General features: G+C 39.6%; 1 protein-coding gene across 1 annotated transcript; it reads right to left on the minus strand.

Annotated features, from left to right (window-relative positions):
* Window positions 1-1,748: 1,748 nt before the first annotated feature.
* Window positions 1,749-14,870, minus strand: HSF2 (heat shock transcription factor 2). Its single transcript, XM_009289121.1, has 13 exons — window positions 14,795-14,870; window positions 13,971-14,079; window positions 13,626-13,753; window positions 12,685-12,809; window positions 10,279-10,354; window positions 9,014-9,075; window positions 8,816-8,900; window positions 7,766-7,935; window positions 6,186-6,455; window positions 5,502-5,607; window positions 3,782-3,835; window positions 3,081-3,165; window positions 1,749-2,700 (listed from the first exon to the last, which is right to left on the minus strand). The coding sequence occupies exons 2-13, from the start codon at window positions 13,999-14,001 to the stop codon at window positions 2,411-2,413; spliced, it is 1,482 nt and encodes a 493-aa protein (XP_009287396.1). The 5' UTR covers window positions 14,002-14,079; window positions 14,795-14,870; the 3' UTR covers window positions 1,749-2,410.
* Between the last annotated feature and the right edge of the window lie 2,011 nt (window positions 14,871-16,881).

Below are 16,881 nucleotides of genomic sequence, written 5' to 3' on the forward strand. Positions count from 1 at the left end.
TTTGCAAGGAGCCAAGCGGTGAAAACTGTGTAAGCCCTTTAGAGGAATTTTTTGAGTACTGTGGTTAAAAAAGAAGTGGAGGAAAAGGAGCACTGAAATTACAGTAACTGAAGGAGGCTTGCATCGACTGAAGCTTCAACAAAAGTGCTTCTTAATATATTTGGGGCTCTAAATTTTGAAATCTTTTAGTGTATAAGGTACTTTGCTCATTGTCCATTGCCAGAGATGGACTTGAGCCTGCAAAGTCTAAATCTAGGCATGAGGTAAGACATTAATGTTTGATTAAAATACTGTATAGTTCCTGTGCAGTTATGAAATCTTAAATGCTTTTGTGCTCGCTGGTTTGTAATTGAAGTATGTAAGCTGCATTATTTCTCTCTCTGTTCCTTGCCACAACTTGAGACTAGAGCAGCCTGACTGGGAGTGACCCTAGAGCCTTCGGCAGATGTCATGCTGATCTGTTACCGTGGTGTTTATACTGTTACTTCCTGTTGCTAATTATTCTCCAAGCTTTTATTTCAATTCTGCACCTAAACACTGACATTTACTGCAGACGTCTGACATGTTGGTCAAACTTGAGATGGTAATGGAAGGATTAGTACAGGCTTGTAATAATTTGGAATATGTTGTTACCCTATTAATAAATAAATTTGGATGAAGATGTCCAGTGACTTTTGATGTCTCATACTACCGCCAGACAGGGATAGTGTTGGGTTTTATATTGTATTCTCATCTTCTGTTCCTGGGATGTTTTATAGCACTTGTCATCTGAGAAGTAACAGCTGACAGTGCCGCACAGCACGCCTGCACGGCTGTCAGTTCCTGGCTCTTTGGGAGATCACGTGTAACCCCCCCACCCCATGAAGTCTTCTGGCAGTTCTCCTCTGTGCCCTTTGCATCCATCTCTGGAAACGCAAACGTGCTTCACACTTGTAACTGCATTCCTGCTTCATCAACTGCTGCGGCATTGTATTGCACCTGTGCTGTTCATGTTCAGGTGAAACACCTGAATGCCCGTTTTAAGGCAGCAGCTCCAGGGTCCTGTAACAAATAACTAGTCACTGGATTGGGACGATGAACAGACAGCTGTGTCTATGGATTCAGCTCCTTGTACAAGTGGCTAGAGTCCTCCTTTTAAAAAAAATAAAAAGGAAATTGAGTGCAGTGCCAGGTGTTTTTCCTGTTGCGTGTATGAAGTTACTAAAATCCAGTTCCTCCCTTCCCTGGAGCTTCTCAAAGCTCCCTACCCACGGCTTTGAGGGCAGAGAGGGAAGAAAACTTTTATCTTCAGTTACAGTTTAACTTACCATTTATATTAAATCAGGAGCTCAGGGTGAGATGATTTAGTTAAAAGTGTGTCAACGGCACTGTCGCCCAGTGTTGTGGTAACCTCTCTGGCATTCAGCTGTGTAGTACAACTACAGTTAAGTTGACTTTGGTAACGGCAGCAATGGGAACACAGCTTTTGAGTAGGGGTAGCGCTCTTCCACAGGAAGGAAAGCTACAGGCCTCTGCCACAGTTTGGAGAAAAAAGCTTTTGCAAAGTACTAAAGGAAAACCCAGTTTGACGCATTAGCTACTTGTTTTGGAGGCTTATAAACAAGCCTCGGAGATGATAATGAAACTGTTTTCCTACAAACGTGCATAGAAGCAGACCTCGTTGCACTGCTACTCAGGCATGAAAAACAGGCTGTTAAATCCACAGCCGCTTGGCACACGGAGCAAGAGACAAGTCTCAACAAGCGTCACACTTAAGCAACATTTATTTTGTCAGAGTAGATGGTCCAAGTTAAAAGTACTCATGCAGTCAAGGGGCCTGGCGGCTGTAAAGAACTTTTCCCCAGTTTGTGCTATGTGTGAGCACTTCCGCTGAAGTGAAAGTAAGGCAGAACCAAGATTTAGCAAGGTACAGGCACTTTGTTCCCAGTTCAAGCAGGGAAAAAAAAAGCCTACATCAGGTCCTGGTCCCCTCCACCCCAGAACAGCCTCATGTTTGTTAAAACAAAATGTTGTAAAAAATAGAAAAAACCCAAGATACAGAAAGTCAGTGCTCCCTAACCACACACTACTAGTTACGTCATCATATGTAAGACCAGAAGTATAAGAAATCATAAATCAAAGCTTACTATTAACAAGTGTTCAGTTACCTGGGATATTTAGCAATATGTATTATGATACCAAGTACGTGACAGCAGTACAGTAACAGTCTGACTTGGTACCACCAACTGTGTCTAACAGCTTGTCTAACCACGTCGTTAAACAATCGCTTGTAGGAAGTAACACAGGAAAGGTATTTTAGATTCCACGTTACCTGGTTACATAAAACGGTGATTTACAAAAAACTCATATACCAAACAATATTCTAAATAAATAGTTCATCTTCGTGACTATATACAGAGTCCCCGTTCCATTAGTTATCCAAGAACGGCATGTCCGTGTCCATGGGTGCTGGGGCAAGTTCACATAGATAGAACAGCGTGGCTTCGCTCGCCTCTGCCTCCGTCAGCGGCTCCAGCCGCACCAGTTTGCTCTGGGTGGGCTCGGGATCCAGGCTGCTCTCCAGGAGCTCGTCCACTTCCAGCGGTTTGTCAACAGAGGAAGGAGTTTCGGCTGCAGAGCTCCCGCTCTCAACGGCAGAGCCTGGGTTCCCATCGAGGAATGCAAGGAGTGGAAACGCAGTGTACTGTATGAGCTGCTTATCTAAGGGGAAAAAAATTCCCAAAACGTTACCGGTTCACATGCCTTTCTATGTGCAGAAGGAAAAAGCAAAACCCAACCCACAGAATTTATTTGCAGAATAATTAATAAAAAACATTAGAGGTGTTTGTTTTAAATGCTTGATTAAAGAATTGTTACATTCATGTGTAACATTATTTGTTCAGATTCTCCTGTGAAAACATCAGTTCCTCTGCACCTGGTGCAGTGCCAAAAACCTAAAAAGCAAATACAGCAAGTATTTTGCTTTGGTTATTTGCTTACCAGCATGACACAAAACCAGACAAAGAGCAAGTAACTGAGACGGTTTTTAGAACGATGCCTGTTCAACTGTTAAACTGTTTCACCAAAACACTACAACTAACCTGATTTGGGCTTAGAAACTTGTGTTTCCTGTGAAGCCGCTGGACCAGCATTGTTCTTGGTAGTTTCTATTCCCTTTGTCTCCATCTGGAAACAAAAGCGAAGTCTTAAAACACACACTTAAAGTCTTTTCCAATGCCACTAGAACACAGCTGACCAACTATTTAAAAAATCTAATTTTTATCTGCGAAGGGATGCAGTGCTATCGGTTACCCATGCTAACAGACCTTGGCTGAGAAAATGTGAAATGGAAACACAGGCTTACTCAAGCAAGAACCAAAACTAATGCTCATAAATGAAGAGGACAAATTCAAAGAGCTAGATCTTTGCTCTACTGCTTTTTACTGTGCTGCTTTTCCCACCAGACCATACAGATGAAACCATTCTGACAAAGTGTGTACCATGTCTGCAAGTACTAAAATCTTAGAGGATACAAAAGTCAGGAGACCGGTACAATGTACAGGTATTGGCCTCAAGGTAATATGAGTTTTAAAGGACATTATTAATTAGCGTGCTTTTCCCTTTTCCGTATAAAACCTAACAAACAGGATGAATTCGGCTGCAGCCTTCCTATTCTCATGGAATTCTTCAAAGCCAGAGCATGAAAAAAGTGCTATTATACCAGTAAAGAAAACAGTAATGGATGAATAAAAGTTTGCATCTCTCACTACTGTGTACATTGAGCAATGGATTTAAGACTTACTTTGGTATTAGTGATATGATCTGTGGGATTCATCTGCACGGAGCTTGTAAAAAGCTGAATAAGACAAAACACATCAAGTTTTAGGTATCTCGATGTTGCTAGTAAGAATACAAGAACATCACATCTGCATGTGTGAGACTATTCCCTATACTTAACGTTTTCACCCTCTATCAGGATTAGAGTTTATTTACAGGTAGTTACCAACTTTTGCAAAGAAAACCTGGCTCTGGAGCGCAACGGTTTGGAATTCCATGAACCTCAGTCACAAAGGAAACAACTATATTACATCTAACTTAGACTAACACGGCTTGCTGCAGTTGTAGAATACTGATTCCTTCTTGCGTTGCTGCGTGGAGAATTCTGCGTGCAATAAGGAAGAACACACCCTGATCAAGTCTGCAAGTGACACCAAACTGGAAGGAGTCACCAATACGTGGGAGAGCAGAGCTGCTGTTACGAGGGATCTCAGCAAAGCGGCAGGGGGGCCAACAGGCGCTCCATCAGGCTCAACAGCCAAACGCATCCAGGACACAATAACCTCGTGCACTGGCCCAGGTTAGGGAACAAACGGACAGGGAGCAGTTAGTGAAAACTCAGCGTTGTGGAAAATCTGTACTAGTAAGTACAAGTCCCCTCAGAGAGGGGACCTGGGAGGCGTGGTAGACAACACCCTACCATGAGCCAGCAGCATGGTCTTGCTACAGGGGGGCATGCTCTGCTACAGGCAAAGCATAGCCCGGAGGTCACTGGAAGCAATTATTTCTCTCTGCACAGCACCTGAGGCCACTTGTGGAAGAGTGTCCAGTTTTAGGCCTCCCAGTACAAGAGTTTTCAAACTAGAGGGCATCCGGAGGGCCACAGATGTTTCGGGGCTTATGACATACAAGAGGCTGAGGGAACTTGGCTCACCCTGTCTGGAGAGGGCAGACAAGGGAGAAGGATAACTGCACTCTTCCACTGCTTCTGAAGAGGTGTTACGGAGAAGACAAACTCCACAGAGGTGGACAAAGGACAAGAGGCAAGAGCTACAAGCTGCAGCAGGGAAAACTGTGACTGACATAAGGAAATTCTTCACAAAGAAGAGTCAAGCACTGGAACAGGCAGCCCAGAGGCTGTGGAATCTCCCATCTTTGGAGATCTCAGAATTTGAGTCAACAAGGTCTTGAGCAACATGATCCAACTTTCAAGCTGGCCCTGCTTTGAGCAAGGGGGCTGGACTAGATGACATGCACAGGTCCCTTCCAACCTAGACCATTCTACTCGACATAAATCTGAAGACAAATTGAGAACAGATACATGCTCCTAAGAAATAACCTGGAATGGCAGAGAAACTTGTAAAATAAATGCCAAGAGCCTTTTTAACCCCAGTTCATTGAGAAGACCACAGATGATGTGCTGGGCTATTTCAAAGCAAGAGTATTAATCTCATTGGTGTCTGAGTTCATGTAGGAACAAATACAAGCATTGTTTCATTAAGAAAGCCATTCTTCAATCAAAAACTTAAGCATTCACTTGAGCACTGAGTGAGCAGAAGAGTAGACCAGTGCCCCAGAAGCACACACTCACAAATATTTACAACTTCCCTTTTTTAAAGGGAAGAAAGGCAAAAAACCCCCCCAAAAACCTGTTGTGTTTTGACTCCATTTTAAACAGTAACAACCCACACAAATATTTTCCGTAGTGTATTACCAAAATATTTAAAATAGATAGTGAAAATTACATCAACCAGGAGATCTGGATCTATGCTGAACTGTCGTCCTGATAACATAGCTTGGAAGTCCTCTAAACTGCAGTCGATACTGTCAAGATAATCCAGAAGTTCAACTCTAGAAGACAAACAGTATTTTATTGCTGTATCCCTTAACAAAAGGAAGAGAAATCCTCAATTAAGCTTTACACAGATGTACTACATGCATCTAAGAATCTTCACCAGAACTAGAATGAACTGAAGTCTTTCATTAGAAGCAACCCCTGGAAAAAAAAGAAAACTTTTAGCGTCCTTAGAGAAGAACCCAAGTAAAGCAGACAGGTGATCCGAAACAGGTATCACATCAGCATAACACCATGACATGACATGACATTAGCAGAGATGTGATTCTTGCATCCAGGTAGCCTGAATGAGTCCCATCCACCTGCAAGAGCTACGCAGATCAGTCCTGACAGTTTAAACAACGATATCCACAACATTACACTGTCAGATTATGCACCCCAATTCACTCGCTCCACGATGAACATCAGAGGTCCCATCTTAAAATACTTAAAATAGAAGGAACTTTAGAAACTGGTTAGAATAAAGGTGACCTATAGATTTAAAGTTCTCAACAGAAACTACTCTTCAGTTCTTTTTACTTCAGTCAAATAACCAGTTCTAATACTTGAAAAAACAAAAGACCAGGCTACTCACTTTCCAAGAAGATTTATATTCTGTGAAATTACTCCATTCTCATTAAGTATGGAATCCATCATTGAGACCGGATCTTCTGCAGTTAAAGTTGATTGGTTATTCAGCTGTACAGCACTTGACATGAGTGGGCTTGTACTGTCACTGACCGGGCTGAGGGGATCATTAGCTGGGACAGCAACTGATTCTGTGCTTTTATCCCCCTGAATTACAGGGGCGTATTCTTCTTCGTTATCGTCTTCCACAATTACAATATCGGGAGAATGACTACAGCTGTAATATAAGACAAATGACTTAGAGCATTTTCATACACTCATTTAAATTCGTGCTATTCCACAGGTTTAGTTACTTCTCATTTTAGTCAAGCTACTATAAGGAAATAAGCTTTCCTACTGCTTTTTAATACGAAACACAGCAAGATACTCTAAATATCTCTTTTCCATTGATACGGTGCTGTAGTGCTCAATGCAGTTAATGCAGCTCAGCTAGCAGACACTGTTGTGCTAGACCACAGTAACAACTACTAAAAAGATAGAGGAACACTGATTTTTTTTTTTTGCATTAGAACAACTGTAAGCTTGCATATAAATGTAAAGTATGTACGAAGGGGACCAAAGCATATGAGGCCATCAAACTAGACAGACAATATATATTTTGCATCTTTCCTGTTGAACAGAATCAACTCTGGAGCATCCACAACATAAAGGATCTCAGTCGACAGTGTTGCAGTTAATTAACCTTGTTATGTATACCACGAAGGCAACCTAAAAACCAAGAAAGAGTCTCAAATCATTTGCTTTCATCCATATTCTAGTTTTCTTAACGCTTAAGTAGCTGTTAGTTGTGCTGCCTCTCTATCACAGCCTTACCTTCATGAAGCTTTTCTGTCACAGAACGCATTCCCAGACATCAGCTGAACAAGAACAATGGTACTAGCTCAAGTGTAAGATAGAGGTACCTAAGTTTCGTTCCTTGAGGCATAATACAGACCCTATCGATACAATGCAACTCAGGAAGAAAGTTGCATCTCAATCCCTGGACCAAGCTTCAACAGCTCATAGCTGAAAGATGAACTGCTTTTATAGTGCTAAGTACAGACAGGAAGGAACATAGTCACAAAACACTTGGGACTGAACAAAAAACCTGAAATTAACTGGCTTAATGAAGTTCAAAGACCACACCAACACTTGACAAACAGCACATGCAAATTACTCACCATAAAAATCTGTAAAAACAAGGGAAGTCATTCCTGTCTGTATTCATAACCGAAAGTAAGAAGACATCACTTACTCTGTCTTTGGACAAGTAGTGTATTTAACAAGAGTGCAATAATACAGATTGCTTCTCACTAGTTTCTATCTTCCGCATACTAAAGCTCCACCAGCCAATTAACTATTTGGAACAAGTCCAGAGGTCAGTAAATCAGAACCTAGTGTAAATTCACAGATGAAGCTTCTATACGTGCAAGAGTACTGAATAATTCTGACCACTTAATTAAAAAAATTATCTAAGACATCTGAACTATTGCATATTATAAAACACCAAAAGCCAATTATCTATCTAGACTTCTGGAGACTTCTTACTTGGAAGAATCTGAAGTGGTATCTTCATTGGTTTCTGGTGTAATGGGAAGATTTTCTTCATCACCCATGGCATTTTCTTCATCACCCACATCCTCAGTGACATCATAAATAATGATGTCATCTGAAATCTGTTCCCTTTGTTTTAAGCCCTCATTTCTGTTGAGAGGTACCTGAGAATTATTTTAAAAAGAGTCAGGGGACAGAAGGACAATGAGCTTCAGCATTCTGACAGTTATCATTGTATCTTACAATGCTTCAATTCTAAAGAGGTGTAAGAGCTTTCCTACACCTCAGAGATTACAAGCTGTTTGTATAGATCTACATTTAATAGAAAAAACATACAAATAAATGAACAAGCTGGAGAACAGCAGCTACAGAAAAAAATGTTTGGCAAATACTGCAGGCATAGAAATAAAAATATACTAGCACTGTCAGCAAAAACAACAAAAAAGCTGCGACAACAGGACTACACAAGAACTAAGAATATTAAAAACAGTGACTGCCGTTTAAATAGTACTTTGTTATAAAGCTATTAATTCTAGTACCGTGCTGCAGCACTCATTCTAATGATTTCCCCACCAACCATTATTTGGACAGCAGAAAATAACTTTCAGTGGCACGACACATTCAAATGGCACAGGAACTTGACATTATTTTGCTGGGTTGGATGCTGCCTTGCAGAGCAACGCGCTAGATCCTTGTCCCTGTGTGGGGCTAGGGGCACCTAACTCCCAGAGGTAACAACACAACATACATATGCTACTTCTAACAGCACTATTATTAAAAGCAAACTGCTTTCAGTAGGATCACATCAAGCTGTATTTACTACACAGGTAACTGGCTTATACATGCTTATACTGAAAAGTGAATGGTGATTATCAACACACTTGGCTTCTGAAGGAAACACAACATGGCGCATCACTTCTAAAAGTTGACAGCTCTCAGTACGCAGCTATGTTTTATTCCCCATAAGACAAGCTACTTGATCTGTCTGCCCCCCTCCACTCCTTCTTTCATCATAACAAAGAGTACACATAAAAGAAAACTTACATGGTGGTTACTGTCAGCTGGTTCTTTCACAATTTGTTGAAATACGTTCGACTTTGTAGGTCCGTTAGTGTTCAGAAGTAGAGGCCTAAATCAGAAAGAGTAAAGGAACAAAGCCATCTCAAAACTAATTCTTTGGCTTTAGTCAACAAAACATGTCAGTATATTGACTGGACAGCAAGTTTTCAAGACCGTATTTACCTCTTGCGTTTTAGGCTCACTAGTTGGTTATTCTGCACCAAGGTAACAATAAATTGTACAATCTATAAGGAAAAGAACACTGTTGTTAGTCGCTCTACTCTGTAATTGTTTCTCTCAGAGTACCAAGATACCTTATAGCAGAAGACTCCAATAATAAAATCTATACATAAACAGCAGATTGCTTATTTTGTTAGTAACTCTCATATAGAATTGTTCAGAAAATTTAAAAATTGTGGTAGAATAGAAAACACTGCTGGTAACATCTAAAAAGAAGAGAGTTATTCAGTTGTCTGAGAAAGGCTTTTCACATAGCAGGCGATAAGACTAGGCTTCTACACTACATCATACAATACACAGAAAAACATCCAGTAACTCAGCTATTAGAAAACTCTAATAAGCAATGACAGAAGGCACAAAGGGATGTTGACTGTATACATAACCTGTATCTGTCAATACTGGTTCTGGTGAAAGGCATTTTTGACAGATTCAGAAAAAATTACATGTACACTTAACAGTATTCATCAGCTGCCTTTCCTTTTGAAATGTTAGACTTTCTTCCCTTAAGTTTTAAATTTAAGGATTAAATGTATGTATCTGGCTTGAACAAACTGAAAAAAAAAAATCAGTAAGATTTTTTTTCTCTGCTACAAGGCTGCTTTCAGTGTTGCTATTTCTGATACGTAAAAAATTAAAAAAAAAATCTGTAAAGTCTTTACATTTACATCAGTTTTGGTAGATCATAAATCTAACTGTTAAACTAAGCTAAGCTAACATATTATCAGTGGGTTCCACTCAATAATCTATTCTCCTGATAACTTCAGAAATATACAGTCAGTGGCTCAGTTAAGTGGGACAGTAGTGAACTTCCAATACAGAACTTTGCTGTAATTCTTTCAGTGAGAAAGAGTTTTTCCTGAGATCATCCAACACAGAATATTAGTCATCCGATTCCTGAAATAATAAAAAAATGGATGGACCATTTTAAGGGTACCTTAATGAATGATGTATGATGTTCTTGAACCTTTCTTTGAAAATGTTTAGAAGAGTTTAGCCTTATCTTCTGCTTATGTGATGAAATACACGGAATGTTTGTTTCACAAAGATTTGCTCACCATACACCACCCTTTTGTTTTTTCTATTAAAAAGACATTTCACACACTACAAAAAAAAGAGTGATGGCAAAGTAAGGTAACACGTGGCACAGTAGTCCTAGGTCAGAAGCACTTACTCACTCGTTCACACAGGACACCTGAACGAAGCCTTACCTTCCGAATAACTTGCTGTTGTTGCAAGTGTTTTGCTCTCAGTTCTGCCACTTCCCTCCAAAGGGATTCATTCTCCCTATTTGAAAAGGATGATTTAAAAGTCAAACTAAAACTAAGTTTTAAAATATTTACATTAATCATTTTTGTTAAATATTAGTTGGCTTCACTAAAGCTCTTTGAAATGTGTTTTTAGATTGTGGGTTGGAAAAAAAAAAGTCACACAGTCAGCAGCCTTGGCAAATAATTACAAAATAGAGACCCAAACACAACAAATAGCCTGTAGAGAATTTCCGTCCACCTTAAAAAAAAAAAAATCCCAAATTTGGCAATACTTATTACACATACATTCAGCATTTAAAAATTAACTATTTTGTTTCCTTTCCTGTTACAAAGTAACCTTCTCCTCTTCCTCCTAGTAATTAAATCCTAAGGAATTAAAAAAAAAAAAAAAATCAAGCATACAACTGGTTTCTGGCAGCAGCAAAAGATCAAACAGCATAAGAATGCAGTTTCCTCTCACCACTAAAAACCAAGAGTTCTTCATCTATACCAAGCCTGTTTGCCCTCCCTCACACACCTCTTGCTAAATGCAAGCCACCTGTCAGCAACAGTACATCCACCTTGAAAGCATCTTTACAGAATAAGCTCTCAAGTCGCACATGCAGCTGTAGGTCATCGTAACAGTTGCCTCTATTAGCTCCAGTAAAGGGGCATGTTAGGTGCTAAAAAATAATAGTTTTCATGAAACACTGCCATTTTACAAACTTCGGTTGTTCCAGTACTCACAGGAGTCCAGTTACTGAGACAGTATAAAAACTGCTGTAAAGTGGCTCTCGCTATCGTATCCATGAACCTCATTGTTTCCAACAACATAAAGCATATTAAGAGGTAGATAATGAATACCAAAAGCTTCAATGAATAAGGAAAGACAACATACCACCCTCCTCTCTTTTGCAGTTTAATTTTCAACACAGATGTATGCCAAAAAAGGAGGAAAATCTCTCCACTGGTGTTTGGGTTTTTAGGAAACCTTAAGCTAAGTTTTCAGAAACAGCTGTTTATATGCAGTGTGAAGCAGCTTATTACTCACTCCTCAAACTGCTCTATGTCCAACATAAATTTAGGAGTACAGTTCCATCACAAATTTAACAACTGAGGTCAGGGATTCTGAACTTTCTCAATTTCTCACCAGCTTTATTAACATGTTTTGTAGGACTAGGTCTTCTGGTCTAGCTCCAGTTTCTACCTCAATCATTTTAAACTCATGGGACAACAATATGGAGATGTCAAAGACCAACCATTCTATCTTCTCATCTCTACAAACTGTCAGGTCGTTAGCAACTGGATGTCCTTTCAGCCAAAGTCAGCCCTGCTCTGGGCAGGGGTTTGGACCTGACAGCCTTATGAGGTTCCTTCCAACCCAAATTCGTCTACGATTTGAAAAGGGTGAATATGAACATTTTTACTCTAGACTGGCCAGATTCTAATAGACTCTTCCTAGACAAAATAAGTTTGCCTCCGAATATTCTACCAGTCAAGTAATTAGAACTGAAGACTAGAAATGATAGCATTTACTTCTTAAAACTTGAACTAATCAGTGACCTCTGCCACAGAGGTACACAATCATTTACGTTCTCAAGTTAACATAAGTTAAGGAGTCCTGAGATCGAGTTACTTGTTGAGGTGCTGTGATTTACAATGCATGAGCTTATGCTCATATATTCTGTCTGCATCTACATACTCTAAAGGATTAAGTCATTTGTGACACACATCTCTCTCATTGTTGAGAATAAATTGTAATTACTAAATAGGTAATAATGAAATTCTAAAAATACTCTATTTACATTTGGATTTTAGATTCTGTACCTCTGTCGCTGAGGTAGCTAATGAATTTCCAAATTAGATTTCTAAAGAGATTTTCATAGGCATTAACCCTTCGGCAATTTTTAGCAGTGGGGGAATGAAGACAACAACAGGAAAATAAAAAGCAATGAGCAAAGACGTTAACTGTAGTAAGAAAGTATTATAAGCAATTTGCACAAACCAAACTCTGCCTCAAACTAAACACAGTAACTACTTCAAACTTGAAGACGTAGAACAGCATACTTTATGCTAAGAGCCAAGCTGAATATTCAGCCTCAGCAGCATTATGGAACTATTATTAAAGGTGTTATTTAATTGCCCACTACTAGACAGTTCTTCAAAACACCAACATTGCCTATTACTTTTAGCCATATCAGAATATTCAATTTTTAATGCAATTCTTTTATTGAAATTTATTTTCCTAAAGCAATATTTAAAGTTAGGCAATAAGAAATCAAGAGACACCTAAAATTAGGTCTTTGTACGATATCTATTAACAGAATTACTCAATTTTAGGGATCAGGTGCTGATAGAGCAACTCACCTCTTCAAAGCAGACAATCGAGATTCAATAGTCTCTTGTTTAATTTGCACCTTTTGAGCACTACTTATTATTTTGGAGAGATCTTCCTGACGTATCTTGTTTTCTTCAGGTCTCGAAGAAGAAACCTTTAAAAGATTGGAATCCAGAAACAACACTTTCCTTTACTCATTGTTAACTATTATTTTCTTTTGGTGATTAAGTATATTTTCTTCTAGTGTTGATAAACTATGCATTTAAGTTAATAATAAACCAAGCATCAAATAAAAAAATACAGAAACACAGAGAAATGTCCTCTTACAGCTGTCACCACATTAGCTTTAGTTGTTACATTTGTGTACATTCAGATTCTTCAGGCATTCTCCTAAGTGCTCTACTTCATCATAACTGCTTCACAATAACCCAATGTTAATAAGTACATCCCTCTCACCACAGTTTAACTTGCCATATTCCTATTCAATATCTATATTCACCTGACTCACAGTAACAGCAGAGCACATTTCAGAACCACATTTAGCAGCATAACAAAGGTGTTTATAGGTTTGCCCCCTGTTCTCTTTGGTGGAAAGCTTAATGCTTACAGTAGCTTTGTTCTGAAACAAGCTACATAAACAAGCAGATTGTTATATTACTGACAGTAAAGTCAAAGCATGTCTGAACTTCTTCTAATACCCATTTGCAAAATGTCATATTTGCATAACTCGCTCATTTTTGCCACCTGTGAAACTTACTATAATGACAGCAAAACAGGTTAGATAAAGGAGCCTAGTCAAATCCCTCAAAATATCTTCAAACAAGTCAAGATATATATGAGTAGCGCAGTTTGCTTCCTCAAACTCCAAACTTATTTGCACTCACAATCCTGAAATTAAACTTGACATGAACTTTACTATTCACTCATACTTACTAGTACAGATTTTCCACAATACTGAGTTTTCACTAACCTTCCTTTTAATGTGTTCCAACAAGTCCTCCCGGCCCTGCTTAAAATACGGGTGCTGAAACTCTACTGGACCATCTCGCTCCAGCTTGACAATCCCAGAATCAACATGGACAACTTTACGGAAGCCATCTTTAAAAAAAGAAACAGAAAAAGAAAAAAAAAACCTCTCAAAACCCACATTAAGAAATTCAAACTATGCTGTTCCAACTATCCTGATACCAGTTTTGAGGATGAGACAGTATCCTAGTTGCAGAGAACACAGGGCCACTGCTCAAAGGAAATTGTCTATAACTAAACATGTACAGGATCTAGAACTATGCTAGAAAGCAAAAACCCAAGAACTTACACATGTTTAACTGTCTGACAAAGCTTGCCATGTTGTTGTGCTTGAAGTACTTGGGCAGAATCTCTTTTGCGAATCTCTGTTCATCCAACACCAAGAAACTCTGGCCATTCTAAAATGAGAGACACACATTAAGCTACTTAAAGACCGTTGTAGAAAACACGCTAGGCTTTTAGAATTAATCACCAGATAGGAATGTTTCCTTTGTGCATACAGTACGCAACTGATCTGCTTGCCTACAGTTTTCCACAACAAAAAGTGTACAAACCCTGCGGTTGCAAAGCAACAGAGTATTATCAATTTACATCGCTATTCATATCTGAAGGGGAACATCTCTATTGTTACTCGTTGCTTCCTCAGGAAATGAATTAATTGTTTACCAACAATTACCACAGTTTCACTACAGGACAATACTATTGATTTTGCACGTAGCTTCAAAGTATTGGGAAGGAATCTAAAAGAGACTGCGCAAGGGAAAAAAAACAACAACCAGCTGAGAGTCCCTTCTGCTTTCCAGTATAAAAGCATGATTAGTTTGATAAGACTTGTAGAGCAGATGGAGCTGTCAAAGAGCTGAGGGTGTCCACTGGGTTTTGGAATTACCAAAAAGGTAACCACCCAAGGCAATATCCCCCTCCTCCTGGGATGCCAATTGTGCAGGAGGACTGATCTTTTATTTCAACCACAGGCTTCGACTAAAATAGAAGGCTCAGCTCTTTGTTCTTCAGTGACTGTGCTCCATTAACTAAAGGACAAATAATTGGCAGAATCCAAATTAGCTACTTCAAAATGATTTAGGTTTTGTCTTACATCCACAGTACTCTCACCTGTATGTAATGAAAAGCCTATCATCTTTGACAAACGTCAACACTGATACTGCATCTTCTTAGAAGCCCTTTAGTTCAATGAGTCACATGTGTTTCTTACCCCCAAATGCCAGCAGTTCTATGATCCCAAGAAGCTTGAAGAACCAACCATGAGACCATGTGAAGATCCTTGCCCAAGAGCTTGTTTCTGACAAACCAGCAAGGATTGTCAGAAACAGGATTTATAAATGGCGCACCACTGGATGAGTTAGGAGCTGAAGACTGAGAGGAAGGTAGGATGATGAAAACTTCCCAGTAATGCCTACCTACCTCCTGCTCAGAATCAGTCAGTGGAAGGGAAAGGGGAAGCAAAGCAAAGGGCAGGAACAGATCATTTTATCCAATGCATTAATGAAACTCACCAGCTGAAGGTACTCAAACAAGTGGCACCATAGTGACCCGTGACGCCAACAGACAGCTTTCACGTGGCACCTCATTTTATTGTCACTTTGACATTCTTCAGGCCTAGCACAGAAAAATCTGGGAAACACATCTACTAGTTCTTGTTGCCCTGGCAGTCATTTACAGCAAAGCTGTACAGACGTTAAGGCCTGACTTGAACTCACTGAAGCATTACTACATAGCTAAACACAGTTTTCAAGTCCTAGTGTTACTGACTGCAGCATACAGCAATCTTCAAGTACTTCATTTGGTATTCCTCGTACATGCTTCCACAGACAACACATACCTCTGACTCCACTGAAGTAAGCACGCAGGGAGACAAAATTTGGCTGTTCAGTTTCAGATGGTGTCTACCCTCACAGTGCAGGCATATGGATTTATATAGGAGGAAAGTGAAATATTATAGTAACTGTACTCTTCCTCCCGTTACACTTTCTGTACTCCGTAGTACTGACATAGCGAATATTTAAAAGGTACACTTTCTGTACCCCGTAGTACTGACATAGCGAATATTTAAAAGATGTCGTCGCTTGTGTACCAAGTGATCCCACTACCTTCTCCCACACAAGAACTGCTGGATGCTAATAACATCAACTGTGATTAGCGGATCTTCCTTCCACAAAGAGCCTTGCAGAATCTCAAACAGTCTTTATTTTTAATTAAGAAAACACAAGGATACCTAATAATAGCCTTGGTGTGCTTACTTGAGATAAACGTAAGCAATGAATTTGGAAAGTCTCCATTAAAAGCAAAAGGTGGCAAAAATGGCACTTCTTAAGCAAGACAACATCTGAATCTTTGTATAGCCCTTAGCATGTCTCTTCCAGAAAAAAAAATCAGAAGGAAAAGCTGCCGTAATCTACCGAATCTACCTGCTTCCTTCTTCAGGAAGTCTTGGCTGAAGTTACTGGTAACTCATTATCAGTAAAATGTTTAAGAAGACATTTCATCATTGCTCGAACATTTAAAATAAATTCAGCTGAGAGCTGCCATCTCAACACCACTTGAAGATGTTGATACAGTTTGAGAACAGGATTTTTTAAAATGTAAGTTATTTTAAAAACATCTAAGATATAGAGAAAAATGAAGTTGTTATTATTAAAAACATGAGCTTAGCATTTATCTCAAGAGTTAATGATGCTTACTGCAGCAAACTTGCCAGACCTTCATTGCACTGTAAGAAGGCGGTTACTTCCCGCCTTCCAATATTTTAAGGTACTTATGAACTTTGCACTCTGATAACGCTTCTTTACTATTCACTGCAACAACCTGCATTTGAATATAAAGGATTCAGGATGAAAGCACACCCGACTCAGGTTTTCTGTTTTTTTTTTTTTAAAACTATCAAAGTAAATGTATATATACACGGCCACTGTACACGTTTAACGTGCGGATCCCAGGAAAGGGACTTCAGTTACTGAAATAAGCAGAGGCAGATCAACACTTGTGTCCCCCCCCACTACTGATGGGTACCCCATCTGACTTTCTCCAGAGAGATGCCCGTGATCCATCCCCTCCACGCTGCTCCCCAGCACACTCGTCCCTGCAACACGGCCGGGGTGGGGGTGTGTGCGTCCCCGCTCCGGCAGGTGGACACGACACCCGGCAAGACGCCACCCCAGCGCAACAGTTGTCGGCCCCACGTG

This window comes from Aptenodytes forsteri, unplaced genomic scaffold (genome assembly GCF_000699145.1).
Source record: "Aptenodytes forsteri isolate BGI_AS27 unplaced genomic scaffold, ASM69914v1 Scaffold217, whole genome shotgun sequence".
NCBI classification, from domain to species: domain Eukaryota; kingdom Metazoa; phylum Chordata; class Aves; order Sphenisciformes; family Spheniscidae; genus Aptenodytes; species Aptenodytes forsteri.

Bases quoted from the DNA above. Each gene is read 5' to 3' on its own strand.
- HSF2 (XM_009289121.1), bottom strand. From the start codon at position 14,001: ATGGCAAGCTTTGTCAGACAGTTAAACATGT. The intron at 12,810-13,625 runs GTTAGTGAAAAC...AATCTTTTAAAG, and splicing joins TGGAACACATTAAAAGGAAG to GTTTCTTCTTCGAGACCTGA. The intron at 3,836-5,501 runs GTAATTTTCACT...TGTCTTATTCAG, and splicing joins ATCCAGATCTCCTGGTTGAT to CTTTTTACAAGCTCCGTGCA.